Source organism: Papaver somniferum, chromosome 6 (assembly GCF_003573695.1).
Source record: "Papaver somniferum cultivar HN1 chromosome 6, ASM357369v1, whole genome shotgun sequence".
Classification (NCBI taxonomy): domain Eukaryota; kingdom Viridiplantae; phylum Streptophyta; class Magnoliopsida; order Ranunculales; family Papaveraceae; genus Papaver; species Papaver somniferum.
In genome coordinates this window covers 100,006,693-100,021,858 of record NC_039363.1, presented here as the reverse complement: position 1 = coordinate 100,021,858, position 15,166 = coordinate 100,006,693, and the positions used below count along the sequence as shown (strand labels likewise).

At 37.5% G+C, this 15,166-nt stretch overlaps 2 protein-coding genes across 2 annotated transcripts; both read left to right on the top strand.

Moving 5' to 3' along the window:
* Window positions 1–4,510: 4,510 nt before the first annotated feature.
* On the top strand, window positions 4,511–7,088 carry LOC113285959 (cyclin-D5-2-like). The gene is made up of 5 exons (XM_026534691.1): window positions 4,511–4,971; window positions 5,061–5,147; window positions 5,242–5,530; window positions 5,614–5,747; window positions 6,171–7,088. Exons 1-5 carry the CDS (start codon window positions 4,702–4,704, stop codon window positions 6,411–6,413), a joined length of 1,023 nt encoding a protein of 340 aa, XP_026390476.1. The 5' UTR covers window positions 4,511–4,701; the 3' UTR covers window positions 6,414–7,088.
* Window positions 7,089–7,866: 778 nt separating this feature from the next.
* LOC113288573 lies at window positions 7,867–12,951 on the top strand. Its single transcript, XM_026537650.1, has 5 exons — window positions 7,867–9,080; window positions 9,259–9,723; window positions 9,889–10,950; window positions 11,250–11,433; window positions 11,660–12,951. The coding sequence occupies exons 1-5, from the start codon at window positions 7,974–7,976 to the stop codon at window positions 12,661–12,663; spliced, it is 3,822 nt and encodes a 1,273-aa protein (XP_026393435.1). The 5' UTR covers window positions 7,867–7,973; the 3' UTR covers window positions 12,664–12,951.
* Window positions 12,952–15,166: the final 2,215 nt, after the last annotated feature.

The following is a 15,166-nucleotide window of genomic DNA, read 5'->3' as shown; positions in this document are numbered from 1 at the left end:
CATGTAGAACAATCGGTTTATAAGTTTAAGAACATAACCTGTTTCTAACAAGCATCGGGTTACTTCGACATTAACGAAACCGATTATGTGAACACTGAAATTTTTTGATTTCAAAATTCTCGATTTCTAACCTATTGCATGTTACTAAAACCTAGTTTAGAGGATTGGGTTGATAGAAAAGTACCTGATTCGACCCATTTCCTCCTCTTTTGCGATACGAGACGCTTCGGCTTCCTCGTGAACTTCCTTCATTTTCTTTCGAATCGCTTCAACAATTTCGGGATCATTATCACTAGAATAATTCCTGTTAGTAGGATGCTTCATTCTTGATGATTTAGACATTTTATAGAAGAAACAAAACGATTAATCGTTTTTGGATCGTCGATCATCAACGATTTTTGGTTTCAAAAAAATGAAAAAAGAGGGAGTAGAGGAGATGAAGAATCGGTTTTTAGGTTAGACATGAAAACTGATTTTAGTTAGTTAGGTTTATTATTAAGGATTCATAATATTAATATTTTTTTGAGGATAATTTTGGTAGTTTTCATAAATTTAGACACCCCTTATCATTGCGTATTAAATAGATGAAGTAATTTATAGGTCCTAATTTTGCCAGGTAGATAAATTCCTAAATAATCTGGTTTAGCATATCAATTTGTTGTTTTCTAAATTGAGCCAAGGTTTAACAAGAACAAACACGGATTCTTTTGGGAACAAAAGGAGTATAGAGAGAGTAGATCACTAAAGTTGTTCTTTCTTTTGCGAAGTATCACAGTACCAAGTGCAAAAGATCATGTCAAGTAGCGCGAATAGACATTAACTATCGTCAGACTTTTAAGCAAGAGTACTAAAAGTGCAAAAAGACTCTTATATCAAAGTGTCAATTGTCAAGTAGCGTGAGCAAACATAATAACTACCAGCTTATTTTTTTAATGTAAAAAAGGGTTATTATGTTAAGCATCGTGATAGATCATGAAGTAAATCAAATCAACTGGATCGAGTAATTTAGTATTTGGGGATTAGTCAGTCGCACAAAAGGGGAATCCAATGACGTGAAATCTAAGCATGTCGGGGTGGTCATGTGAGATTTCCGAACGTTGGAATTGCAGGGTTCTGAGGTTGGGCATGGTTGAGTCAGGCAGGATGTGCCCACGTGAGAGCCATTCCTTACTGCTCGATCTAGTAGACACTCGATGATCCTGACATTATTTTTCACTAAAGATGGTCCTTAAAAAAGAAAATGAAATGCCGCTATAAAGTGCCGTGGATCAGTACTTGTGCTGTGCTGCATTATTCGGATTCTTCGGATCGGTGATCCCTAAGCAGACTATTATAATCCTACCTAATATTTCTCTCGAATCCTCTAAATTCTTTGTTTACAACAACTTACAGAAGGGGAAAAAGAGGGAGTGGGTTGGGTCGGACAAAGACATTGTTGGAATTTAGTCTTCTTTATAAATGCTGCTTAATTGAATTTATTATTAAAAGACCTGCTCCAGATTCTTTTGCTTGTCAATTGTCATGATCATGAATGTAACCGACAGCAGATATTGTGATAGTGGTGCGTTTTGAGTTTCATCCTAATCTTCACTGTCAACGGGCCATAATTTACTGTCAAGACTCAAGACCATAAGTAAGTCACGGGCTTGGACTTGCCAGGACAAAGTCAGCTAGGCCTGCCCACTTTCTCAGACCCACCTTCAACCTCATGGTCCTCAACGATATATTTTATGAGCTAGCATTGCCGGTTATCAGAGATATTCTTGTGGCAGGTGACATTTGTTGAGTGTTTCCGGAATACGACTAGTTCAGCTTCTAATTGTGTTTATTTGCGTGCTATGGCAAGTCTGCGTTCGTGCCTTTTTGTGTTGCTACAGAAATTGACAAGGATTTCGGTGTGCTTTGTGTTATAAGATTCATTCACTTTCTCTTTGTCTACTGCATATACTTATCGGTGGGATCTTTGAGGAATTGGTGTCAAGAAATGTCTCCACGATGATTATTGAAAGTATGATCTTAACTTGTTTCTTACTTACCATATGTATCAAAGAACGAAAAAAAGCCAAAGCAAAGATCTAATAAATAGAAGTGGCAATTTTTTTTTTGGGTAACTAGGGTCATCAGCATACGCTCCTGACAGAAAATAAATATTGTTAGTGATCTTTTTGGCCATCATCTGATTATTAAGCGCCTTTGTTTTTTCATCACTTATCTTGACCTACCATTCATTCACCTTCCATTCTCGCAAAACCTACATATATATATATATATATATAGCTAGCATTATAATATCTCCCTTTCCCCCTTGACTGTTCTCCCTCCTCCATCATCTTATGGGACCTTTAATTCTCTGCTGTCTAGAACTCATTGGATCTTCCCACTAATTCTCGACCCTTTTTTGTTGCACATCTGAACGTATCCGTCTAACATAAAGGATGATTATGATGTATAAATACAATGTTTTTGGTGTCGTGACTTGCAACAATTTGACACTAAACATATATTATATGAGGGAGGATCCGTGCACATTGTCGTACGTTCACAAACTGTCTCACATTGGCATGGGACTAGTGAGGTACATTACATAGTGATGGCGCATCGCCGCATGTCTTGGAAAACTATGATGAACACGTACCATATGTGAAAGAATATGATTGGCATTAAATGATAATCTTGTCTTGATAGTAGTATAAATGACAATTTTAATTATATAATTTAGTAGTATCTTTCAATATTTGCATGGTTTGCATGTAAAATATAATGTCTTAGCATTCTCTAACAGCTGATTTTTTGCGCAGAAGACATTTGTAAATATTGTTTAAATATTTGCATTATGTGTATGATATAGACTCTTAATTCTAGAGAGCAATATATTATCCTAGTTAATTGTGAAGGATATTTTTAGTACCAATTAAGACTCGAAAGACTATGAATCTTGCCATTCACCAAGTTGTTATAAATATCAAGACCCCTTTTGATTTTCTTTAAAGGTTCAACCTAGGGCTGCACAAGACCCGCCCACGATACCCAAACCCACCCGTACCCGCTAAGTCCGTGGGTGTTTAATCCATACCCGCCCGTTGTGGGTGCGGGGTTGGTTATGAAAAAAAAACCCGTTGTCTGTGGGTGCGAAGTTGGTTTAAGCTAATACCCGCCCATACCCGCCCAAAAAACCCGCAGAATATATACCATTAGATAAAACTAATCCTAGTCGTCCATTATGAAACCCTAATACTAGTAGATAGGATAACTGATAACCCTCATTCACTTTCTACACTCTTCTCTCTGTTCGGCCTCTCCTCTTCTTCCTCCTCAGTTCTTCTTCTTCACCTACGAACGACAATTACCAGAATCTTCACCAGAAATCGACAACAACAACTTCGAATCTTCACCAGAAATCGACAACAATCGAAAAATCAACAGATTCAACACTTAATCTTCATCTGTGAACTTCCTAGATATGAATATTTTGGGGGTTTTGTTTTTTTTTTTCACTTAATCAAGGAGAATAGAAGTTACTCTAAATACGTGAATATAAAGCGGGTTTAAACCCGTTTAAACCCATACCCGCCCAATCCGTAGCGGGCGGATAACAAAACCCGCCCGCTGTTTGTGGGTGCGGGATTGGTTATGAAAAAAAAAAACCGCAGTATGTGGGTGCGAGGTTGGTTTTAGCTTATACCCGCCCATGTGCAGCCCTAGTTCAACCCAACCAACATAGCATCTATCATGAAAATACCACAAAATATCCGTCACATAAATATTCTCAAAGTAGGTATCCAAAGTCCTAGACCTTCATTTAATTTGTGGAACTATGTACATCCATCCCATCCCAAGTCCCAACACCCAATGCATAAATTATATCACAGAAATGTATAATAAAAAGAGCATGGTAAATTTTTTTTACACATAGGCCATTAGTAATTCTTTTTAAACAAATACCAGAATGTTCTTGCAAAAATACTTGATAAATGAAATTTTTTTTTATCCAATTTAACTGAAATGGATAGCCATCATTCATATTTTCAATAAACTGATTAGACATCAACATTGTAAAAATGTTCAAACACCGCGCGAACATAATTTTCTCGAAACTAGGCTACCGAGTGGTTCAAAACCATGTAATGCCATTTGCTCCCACAGTTCCTCACCTATGACAATTAGAATTCAACATATGTACAGATAGAACAGCACTTGATAAAAATCACACTCATACTGGACAAGACAGTATGACGTCCAAGTTGGTGGCTCCAACATCCAACCACTACAACTCTCTTTTACCAGGTGCCATAAATCCAATCTACAGTGTACATCACTTGCTAAAATGCAGATCACCACATGTCACTCTCTACAAAAAAGCACATCAAAGTTTGAATTTCAGTTGCTACACCAAAACAATAACACTAACCAGTAACCACATCCCCCGCGCACACCACCACTAGTCCTATAACTTACATGACTTCCCGCGAAATTTGGCGGCACTAAAACCGCATCCCCTATATATCTTCATTTTCGACCAAAAATAGAGTCAAGAAAAAATTATTCTCATTCCATCTCTATATTAATGGCGGTGACACAGATTCTCCCAAAATCTTCTTGGAATTACTAGTCAAATTCTTTTCTGATTTTTCTTTCCTTGATTTTCTCTGTAAATCTCCCATTTACTCACTGTCATTCAGCTGGAAAATTCCAAGAAAGAAAATGGGAGGAGAACATTTTGACTCTTCATTTTCGATCTCTAATCTTCTTTGTTGTGAAGAATCTGAATCTTGTTTTGATGATGAAATTGTTGAAGAAAACAATTTTAGTTATAATTATAATTTTTCAGTACAGAATGAATCTCCAGATGATGAATATATTGAGATGTTAATTGATAGAGAAAGAATTTCAGAAAATCGATTTACACTAGTTGATGATGATGATAATTGGTTGAAATCTGCAAGATTAGAATCGATTAAATGGATCATCAGTGTATGATTTATCTAATTTCTTGTGTGTTTTTTTTTTTTCATTTTTAATTTCATTTCCTGATTTAGTTATTTTGTCTGATTGAATCTCAGAAAAGTGATTACTTCGGATTTGGATTCCAAACTGCTTATTTATCGATTAGTTACGTCGATCGATTTCTATCTAAGCGAATCACTGATGTAAGTAATTTTGTTCAGTTTTTGATAGTGGAGATTTTGAGTGGTAGAAATGTAAAATTGGATGTTGAATGATATTATATTGTTGGTTTTACAGAGTGAGAAATCATGGGCAATCCGATTATTATCAATCGCCAGTTTATCATTGGCAGCAAAAATGGAAGAATGTGAAGTTCCATTATTATCAAAATTCAATTCAGAACAAGAACTCAATTTTGAGAGCAATACTATTCAGAAAATGGAACTTATGATTTGTAGTACATTGGAATGGAGAATGAATTCAATCACTCCATTCTCTTATCTTCATTACTTCATTTCCAATTTTGGTAATCAATCGAAAGATTTGCTATCGAAATCAATTGAACTTGTCTTTGCATTCACAAAAGGTAAACCCAATCAATTTTGTCAGCTAATTGAGTTTCTTACTAATGTTGGTTAATGCTTTTTGTTGCTTGATTGTTTGTTTCAGAGATAAATTTGATCGGCCATCCGCCGTCTGTCGTGGCTGCAGCTTCTGTTTTAGCAGCATTGGATCAAAGATTAACGAGAAAAACAATTGAATACAAAATGAGTTTGATTTCTTCATGTGGGTCTTTAGATAATGTGAGATTTTCTCTCCTCTTTGCACTTCTTTAATGCATTCTTTCCACTTCTGTAATGCATTTTAGAGGCTAAAAACTTGTGCAACTCTATTAAAAACATAGTGGCAGTGCAAGAGTTGCCTAAATCTTATGCATTGTGCTTATTCTGGTTGCTGTTCTTGCACCCCTTGATTGTCCCGGTTGGAGTGACTATGCGCACTCCTCCACACGATGCAAGGGATAAACCCAAATGCAAGCAATGCGCTTTCGGCCAAATGCAGAAACTTACAATGTCAGTAATAAACCAAGCATATGAAGCCCACCAGTTACAACTCTCTAGCTTACTAATTTGATTGTCTGCCGCGTGTGCCCTCCACAAATCTCGAATTGCCTGACAATGTGGGAATATCTTAACAAATTACAACTAATTCTATGTTTGTTTCAGGATCATTTATTTTCTTGCTATAATATGATGAAGAAACTGCAAAGAGAAACTTATGAAATGACAAACTTTATAGTTTCTTCCGATTTAACATCAACCTATTCAAGTTCAGTTGATGTTGTTGGGGATTCTTCGTGCATTTCGGCTTTCAGAATTAAGAAGAGAAAGGTTACAGCACTTAGTGATTGCGATAAAAGAATGAGACATCCGATTACAAGTGACTGCACTGAAGAAAATGCCTGTTAGTAGGAGGCTTTACTGAAGCTAGCTCTTACATCAATTTTGGGTTTGTGTTGTATTTGAACCAAGAATTAGTCTAGTGCAGAAGAAGAGTTTTTATCGTACTACTGCACGTGTACATGATATGACACTGATTATTATGGTTTTTCTTTCCCGAAAACCAAATGAAAGTGGATCATGAAAGAACAAACAGTGGTGAAAGACTCTATTAAAAGAAGTGAAAAATCTTTTTTTCAACAGTGTGAAAGACTCTGACTAGAGGAAAAGGAAGAAAAATGAGATCCAATAGTCAGAAAATAGTGATTTTTTAGTGGGTTATCTTTATTTTCTTCTTTATTTCAGAATTGCTAACTATTATCATTTCTTTAATTCTTATAATAACTTTACTTTGTTGATGAAGCTTGGGATGCTTCTGAAGTTCTTTTTGTCTCTGTAAAGAAAAGAAAAGAAAAGAAAAAAAAAAAGCAATAAACAAGATGAGAGGAGTTTGGTTTGTTGTGTTGAGGCCACAAAGAAAAATAAAGGGTATGTAAAAGTGGGATTTGATTGAGGTTTCTTTGAATGCTTGGGGGCAGTCTTTTGGGGTCATGACTCATGAAACTGAAAACATGGTATGCAAGTGACTCACTGAAGGATTAAAAGCAAAAGCAGTTAATATATTTTCTTCTCCTGATTATGTAATGTCAGTCATTGTATATTGGTGGTCCTATTTATGAAATTTGATTAAATGCTTACCAAATCTGAATCATGGAATGAGGGGGTATTCAACTGCAGTACCTAAGGTTAAGTTGGTTGAATGCTGTCGTACCCGTACCAAGTAGATTAACTTATTGTGTTTTTCTGAAATTACGCTGTCACGGAACCAGGTTAGGCACAAATGTACCCGAAGGAAAGATAGCCGTAATTCGGTCTACCAGTGATTCTGTACCAAACTAAGTGAAGGCTTAACAGGAAACTACTGCATAATGATAGACAGTAATTTCCTTACCAGCTATATAAATGGTTGACGGAAAGAAAGGACTGCACAACTCATTATCCCGGTGTTGAAACTTTTATGTGGGAGGAGTAAAGAAAACTGCATCCATCCCCTTTCCCATGCTTTGATGAGTCTGAAAATGCTGCTGGCAATCAAGTTAGCCTTTTAGCTGGCTGGGTACATCATTAGCATTCCTAACTGCTCATCCGCGGCTTGTTTGGACCCATCTAAATCTCTACTGATCAGATGCACGTTTTGAATGGTGGCTCTACCCCCAATATCTAGCAAGATCCACTTTACAGACTTAAAATGACATGATATGAGCGTGTTAGTGTCCAATAAGATCAATTTAAACTGCACATGCCGAGTTAGCGTGCCAATACCGACTCACAGGCCCTAGCCGAATTTAGTCAGGCGCGCCACTACTCTTTTCAAAACGTGCGCTGTATAAAAACAACAAACGGATAAGACGAGAATGAAAATGAAATGTTTATTTCAAAATTCGAAACGGCGGTCAAATTCTCTACTCTCCAGTGACGAAACTCACAAACCCTTGAAATCTCAATTCACCAGTCACACTTAAATCAATCATGGAGAAGAGACTTCACTCATCTCTTAAGAATTCTGCGGAAGAATTTCTAAAATCAGCAACAAAATCAAACCTAAAATCAGTAAAACCCTCACTCAATACCCTAATTTCTCGTATAACTCCATCTTCTGAACTCACTACTTCTCTTCCTTTAGCTCTTCACCAATCAATCGCTCGATCTATTGATTCAGTCAAAGAATCGAACAACGGAGACGACAACGAGGACGGAAGATCTTCATCTCGTTCACCTCCAGTGAAACGAGTTCGAAGATCTTCAAGAAAGAAAGGAGGAGCAAAAGAATCTGCACAAGATGATGAAGAGAACTGTTCTAATCATCCTGGTAAGGTATCAAACTCGAGGAAACAAGATATTTTGGAGAATCTTCAGATCTATGCTCATATTACTTATCTATGTGTTACTCATCCGAAGAAGATATTTATATGTCAGGACCTTTTACCATGTGTGCAATTATTGCACGATAATCTTATTTTGTTTGAGTCTGATCAGTTGTTATTATCTGAGGTTGCTAATTTATGTGAAGAGTGGTGGAAAGAAGATTTACCTGGTAGAGAAACCCTAATTTCACAGTTTTTACCAGTCCTTTTATCGAAATCGTTGACATTGCAAAAGAAGGTTGACGTGAGGAGAATTTATAGTATACGTGAGGCGTTTACGCTGTTTGATTTTGAGGATGAGAGTATTGAGGATTTGAAACTTTTGTTAATTCGATGTATTATTACGCCTGTTTATCTGAAGACTGATGAAGGGAGGAGGTTTATAGCGTTTTTGTTTGGATTGAGTGGTCAGTTACTGAAGGAAGCATTGGCCATAATTAAGTCTCAGATTCCTTTTGGTAGGAAATCTATGTTGGAGGCATATGCAGATGTTCTGTTTCGAGCTTGGAAGGCATCTGAAGGCACTTTGAGAGATGAAATTGAGAATGGGTTTATGCAGGGTTTGATTGAGGGAGCAGTTTATGCTAGTTCAGCGGTATTTGCAGCGTCGATAAGAAGGGTTTTAGGTAAATTTATTAGTCAGAGGACTGTTGATGGTGTTGAAAAGCTTTTGTTTCGCCTCGCTGAGCCTGTGTTATTTAGGTCACTCCAGGTAATTCATAGTTTTTGTTATTTGTATGGATTTGAAATAGATGTTAGATCTTATAATACTGAAATTGCTCAGGATGAAATGAAGTATGTGGTTACTTTGTATGGGTTGAGTTAGTAAACCATTTTTACTTATTATTATTATGTAATTAGTTGCTTGAACTCTGATCATCTGGTGCCAGGCTGCAAACTCAAATGTTCGTCAAAATGCGCTGCATTTACTGTTAGACATGTTCCCTCTTGAAGATCCAGATGCTACAAAAGAAGTTATAGATAGTTTGCATGATAAGCAGTTCTTTTTATTGGAAAGATTACTGATTGATGAATGCCCAGAGGTGAGAGTTGTAGCTGTTGAAGGTTGTTGTCGTCTACTTTATCTTTTTTGGGAAGTTATACCTTCTTCAGTCATTACAAAGACACTCACAAAAATTACTGATGATATGTCACATGACCTATGTGCCGACGTCAGGCTTTCAACATTGAGTGGCATTATATATTTACTTGGAAATCCTCAGGCTCATGAACTACTGAAAGTGCTTCTTCCAAGATTAGGACATTTATTTCAGGACTCTGTACTTGCGGTACGATCTTCTGTGGCAGATCTCCTCCTTGTTCTAAGAGATATTCGAGATTTCCAGTTTCATAAGGTATTACGCTCTCTAAAATATTTGGATTTTGTTTTACTGGTGCTTTGTTTGTGAAGCCTTTGACCTTACTGTGGCTTGCAGATGTAAACTATTATAACTTGAATGTCCACAGGTTTGCTCGTGAGTTTGTGTTTCTTATTTCATGTTGATTTTGTTGTTATTTAGGTGGTGTGCTTAGATGAGTTATTGTCATGCCTTGCCAATGATCAACCACTTGTTGCTCAGAAAATAACCAGGCTACTGATACCATCGTATTTTCCCTCAAAAGTTGTTGTAGACGAGGCCTGCAACCGCTGTACCACACTAATCAAAAGGTCACCCATGGCTGGAGCAAGATTTTGCGAATTTGCTCTATCTGAAGGGTCATCTCCAAAGTCTCTTTTGGAGCTCGTCAAATCCTCAATTGCCTTGGCCCTATCACATGATGTGAATTCCAAACAGACGGAGGGTTTCCTGTTAGCCGCTGAAAACCTTTGTCAAAGTCTAGTCAGGGAGGCATCTTGTAAAGGTGTTCTTAAAGAGTTCTTTTCTGGTGACAAACTCAAGCGCTTGTTTTCTCGAGCAGATACTGAGCTTGCCCAGACTTCTGTCTTTAAAATTGCTACCATTGTCTCTCCAAATGATGCAACTGGGCTTCTTAAAGAATGCATGGTTGTTATAAAGAAATGTGGTGGGTTATCTGAAGATTTGGAAAGGCAAGCAGAAGTAAGGTCTGTCCACAAGTTAATGGTGTCATGCGGTTGGTTTGACAAACTGTTTAAAGCTTTAACAGAACTTTTGCAAACAGCTGGATTTTGGTGCCATACCAAATTTGGTACCAAAACACCCATGCAAAGTGCACCATCAGAAAAACAGAAGAGCGCTAGGTTGTCAGCAAAAATATCCTCAACAAATTCAAAAAAAGCCAAAGGGAAAAAGTCTACCAGTTCTGATGATATGTCCCCTGTTGAGGAAGATTTTGTCATTGCGGGTGGAGCAGCATGGCAGATAAAAGACATGCTAGCATGTCCACAAACTCGTGAAGCTGTGGTAAACTCTCCAATGTTAGAACTGGCATTTTCTGCTCTAGAGGTCATTTCTGAGGTCAGCATTAAACAGTGCATGTCATTTGAATACTGCGACACTTCTGCAGTTTCGGCTTACGCTGCACTTGTTCTGCACACGAATCATGCAAATGAGGCAACTGGGAGAAATGATCTCAGTAACGATGCAGGGTCACCACTGAAAGTAAGTAAATGTGATGAGAATCTACTTTGTTATCTTCTGCTTGATTAGTAACTTTTCATTAGTCTAACCTGCATGGTTAAGGGGTATTCCCACTTGGAGTTGGATGTCCCACTACTCCTTATTTCCATGCACATCTGACTTCACTGATGCCCTGGTGAGTAACTTTGGGCATGTTAATAATTATGAAAAATTAGTTAACCTTTTCTCATTTATTTATTCAGCTTCACTATTCCTTTTTTAACATTCGTTTTTTACTCTAATTTGAAATAGACAATTATACTATTTATTTTTTTGGTCAGATGATGGCACTGGAACTTTGTCTGGACCGTCTGTTTGATTATACAGAGCAACTATTTTGTACAAGTAACTCTGGAAACTGTAACGACTCACCTGTCAAGGCTAAACTCCAAAAGGTGAAGACCTATTCACGTCGAAAGCACAAAGGGGAAGCTCAAACAAATACTTCAACTCCAAGTGAAACTGGTGAGTTAATAATTTGTTGTTCAGATATCCACTGTCCCGTATTCGTTGTTTGAAACGGAACTTTGTGGCTGCCATTATCGCAGTGTATCCTCACTCACTCGAGTCACTTCTATGTTGTAGAACTTATGCAGTAACCAATTTGGAATTTCATCCTGACTGAATCTTGCACCCACGTGGCACAATCTATTAGGTGTCTGACTTCTCTTTTGTATTACTGGTCATGTAGGATCCAGTGTCACCGAACAGAAAAAGATAGTCAGTATGGTGAAAATGGTCACCGCAGTTCTCAAGTTCATTGTGGATGCAACTTCTGTGGGCCTTGTTGCTCACCAGCAGGAGAGGTGCTTACGCTTTACATCGGCCTATTTCCATTTCATTATTTCAACTTCAAGCAAACTTTCAGATGATATTGAGCAGTTTAGAGAGGAGGAAATGAGAGAAACCCTTCTTTGTCTCAAGAGTTGCTTCACATATGCAGCGAAATTACTAAATTTATTCCTCAAAACTGTTACTAAGAAACAGCCTGAAGTAACTGATCTAGCAAACAACATGTTCAATCTGATCATGTCAGTTGAATTCTACTTGGGCTCAAAGAACGCAACCTGTCTTCTTGTTGCTGCCAAGCCTTGGCTTTCTGATCTGATACTGGCAATGAGCTCTGGGTATATCTTGGCAGAAAACTTTCATGAGTGGGATTTTTCTGTTTTAGCAGACCAAGGTAAGAACACTTTCCTTCCATGGATCAGTACTCTAGCTAAGATTGAGCTGCATCAATTAAGTGATCCCAGTGAAAGTGACACAGAGAACGCTGTTGAACCAAACAAGTATCTTGTATTCAAGAAACTAGTAGAGAAGATAGTTTTAACTTCACGCAAAAACCCCAAGGTACTGGGTGCAGTGGGGGTAATGTTCTTAACTGCTTCATCAGTCGGCCTGCAAAGAGAGGACTATGAGTTGGTATTTGGACTGGTACATTTTGTTTGTGTGAAGTTAGTCAGACATGAGAACAGAGAATGGGATGAACTTGAAATGATGTTGGCTCGTGTAAAAGAGCTATACCGTGGGATAGTGCAAAGTATGAAAGATCCAACGATCTATGAAGATGGTAGGCATATGTTGGAGTGTGCAAGATTGCTGCTTGAACCAGTTTGGCAGAATTTTTTGTTTGAAGAATATGGCGGAGGATCAAGCATGGACGAAGAAGAAGAGGAAGACATTCTGGGTTCTTAAAAGATTTCTTGTCCCCTTGGCACTTAACATTAACTAGGAAATAGACATCTTACTTCTGAAGAATGTTTATTCCTATGCACAGCTGCTTATTTATTGTAGTTTTAACCTACAATATATGTATGGCATTAAGGTAGCCCTTGTATCGGAGTTGTATAGGGTGAGCTAATGTAGAAATCTTTAGCACAGTTTAAGCTAATATCAAAAGATTGTTATACAATTTTCCTCACAGTTTAAGCTAATATTTGGTATGGCATTGTATTTAATTACTGCCAGTTTTTTTTGCTGTTATTCACAAGATTGTTATACAATTTTCCCCTAGCTGCTCTTCAACGAATCAGAGATTCCTAGGAGCTATGCCACAATGCTAAGATGAAGCTCCAAACTAGCTGGCATATGTGATTTTCTCCGAGTTTCCCTTTTGGTGTGTTTAGATGGATGCCTCCAAATTAGAGAGAAATTTGAATACTTAAGACGACTAAAAAAGACATCATTAGAAGGATCTCATAAACCCACTTAAAGAATGTTCAACGTAGAAATAAAAGACATGGGAAAACAGTTAAATCCTCACCTTCCTAACTCAAAAAACCAAACACGCGATGTTGGTATAGATCATTCAAATATGGGTTTTGTTATGTTGTGCACCCATACACAAGATAAGAGCCAAACATTGTCTTTGGAAATGATAAAAAATAATAAAAAATTATGAGAGATAATATATTTATTTACAAATTTTTGGTAATAACTCTAAATTCAATCAGAAAGCTGCCTACAAAAAATCGCCATCACTTCAACAAGGGAGCTTCTTCGACCCCCAGTTTTTGCAATCTTGCTCTTACAGGTTATTGAGGAGTCATTAGTTCAATTAGCTTGTCGACGCAAGTGAAAACGACTTTAATAGAATGATGGCGTCTATTGCTAAGTGTGACAGGCCAGAAATTTTAGCCTCCAGCGCCATGGTTTAGCAGTAATCGGGCTATAAATCTTCACTTTGTACTCCCGTCCAGGCAGAGACTCTAGTTTGAATCGGTACAACATGCTTCGCAAGCATGATCCTTAACGTGCCCCAAATTACCCTTGTTTTGCAAAGGGTCAAGGCCATAAAGGACGATGCTCGTGCGTTTGGCATGCATCACATCTTGCAAGTACAATCCAGGTATTGGTCATCCTCTAGACTAGCACATAGGCCATTGCAATCTACCTCTTCGCTCCGCTCAGGCCATGTGCTGTAAGCCTGCACTGATCTTACTCGTTCCAAATGTGAAGAAGCCAGGCACATGTGGGGACAATCGATTAGAGTTTGAGTTTGGAAAAACTCTAAACTTGGGTGGGAATTTTTGTTTTTGGAAATAACGCGCGCGTTACAACCCCTAAGGGGTCACCATCCGATTAAGAAAACTCCAACAAAACAAATGGTGTAGAAAAACCCCAAAATTCCCTAACTGTCTAAACTACCCCCTATTCTTATTTATCCCAAAAGCAACTCAGTAAATGACCCCACGTATCTTCTTCTAGTTCCACCGTGTATCTCTTTCTTGTTCTCTTTCATAAGAAAAAAATCAGGTCTAAAAATTCATTTTCTCCATCTTCATCGGTAGCGAAAATCATCCTCCGATTTTCCCTTCTCTTCTTCTCTTCTTCAATGATTACTCACTTCAACCAATGAAACCAATTGTGACCTAAATCATATCTACGAATTCTCCATGTCTTCATCCCTAGCGAAAATCATCCTTCGATTTTCGATTTTCCATTCTTCTCTTCTTCAATGATTACTTACTTCAACCAATGAAACTAATTCTGACCTAATTCTCAATTTTCTGACCTAAATCCTCTCAAACAACAAAATGGTGAAGAAGCAAACTAAAAAAGAGAAAAAGAGAGATGAAAAGTTGAAGAAAACAATGAAAAAACTCCAAAAGGTAAGAATCATATAAACTCTGCGGTGATGGTGTTCATTTTTTGGTCTTTTTTGATGAAATCACGTAGGAATTAATTCTGATAGTTTTGATGAAACCATTTTTGGTTTCATCATTTTTCCCTTGTCGAATTTGGTTCCACCTGAACTGTTGGTGTGTTGATTAATTCTGGTAGTTTTGATTAAATCATTTTTGGTTTCATTATTTTTCCCTTGTCGAATTTGGTTCCACCTGAACTGTTGGTGTGTTGATTAATTCTGGTAGTTTTGATGAAACCATTTTTGGTTTCATCATATTTCCCTTGTTGAATTTGGCTCCACCTGAACTGTTGGAGTGTTGATTAATTCTGGTAGTTTTGATGAAACCATTTTTGGTTTTATCATTTTTCCCTTATCGAATTTGGTTCCACCTGAACTGTTGGTGTGTTGATTAATTCTGGTAGTTTTGATGAAACCAAAAATGATTTCATCATTTTCCCCTTGTCGAACTTGGTTCCTCCTGAACTGTTGGTGTGTTTATTAATGGTTTCATCATTTTTCTCTTGTCGAATTTGGTTCCATCAATACTGGTTTAGTGGTGTTAGTTAATTC

Coding starts and splice junctions, on each gene's coding strand:
- LOC113285959 (XM_026534691.1), top strand. CDS start 4,702: ATGGGAGGAGAACATTTTGACTCTTCATTTTCGATCTCTAATCTTCTT. Junction 5,148..5,241: donor TATCTAAGCGAATCACTGAT/GTAAGTAATTTT, acceptor TTGGTTTTACAG/AGTGAGAAATCATGGGCAAT. Junction 5,531..5,613: donor TGTCTTTGCATTCACAAAAG/GTAAACCCAATC, acceptor TGTTTGTTTCAG/AGATAAATTTGATCGGCCAT.
- LOC113288573 (XM_026537650.1), top strand. CDS start 7,974: ATGGAGAAGAGACTTCACTCATCTCTTAAGAATTCTGCGGAAGAATTT. Junction 10,951..11,249: donor ATGCAGGGTCACCACTGAAA/GTAAGTAAATGT, acceptor TTTTTTGGTCAG/ATGATGGCACTGGAACTTTG. Junction 11,434..11,659: donor TTCAACTCCAAGTGAAACTG/GTGAGTTAATAA, acceptor CTGGTCATGTAG/GATCCAGTGTCACCGAACAG.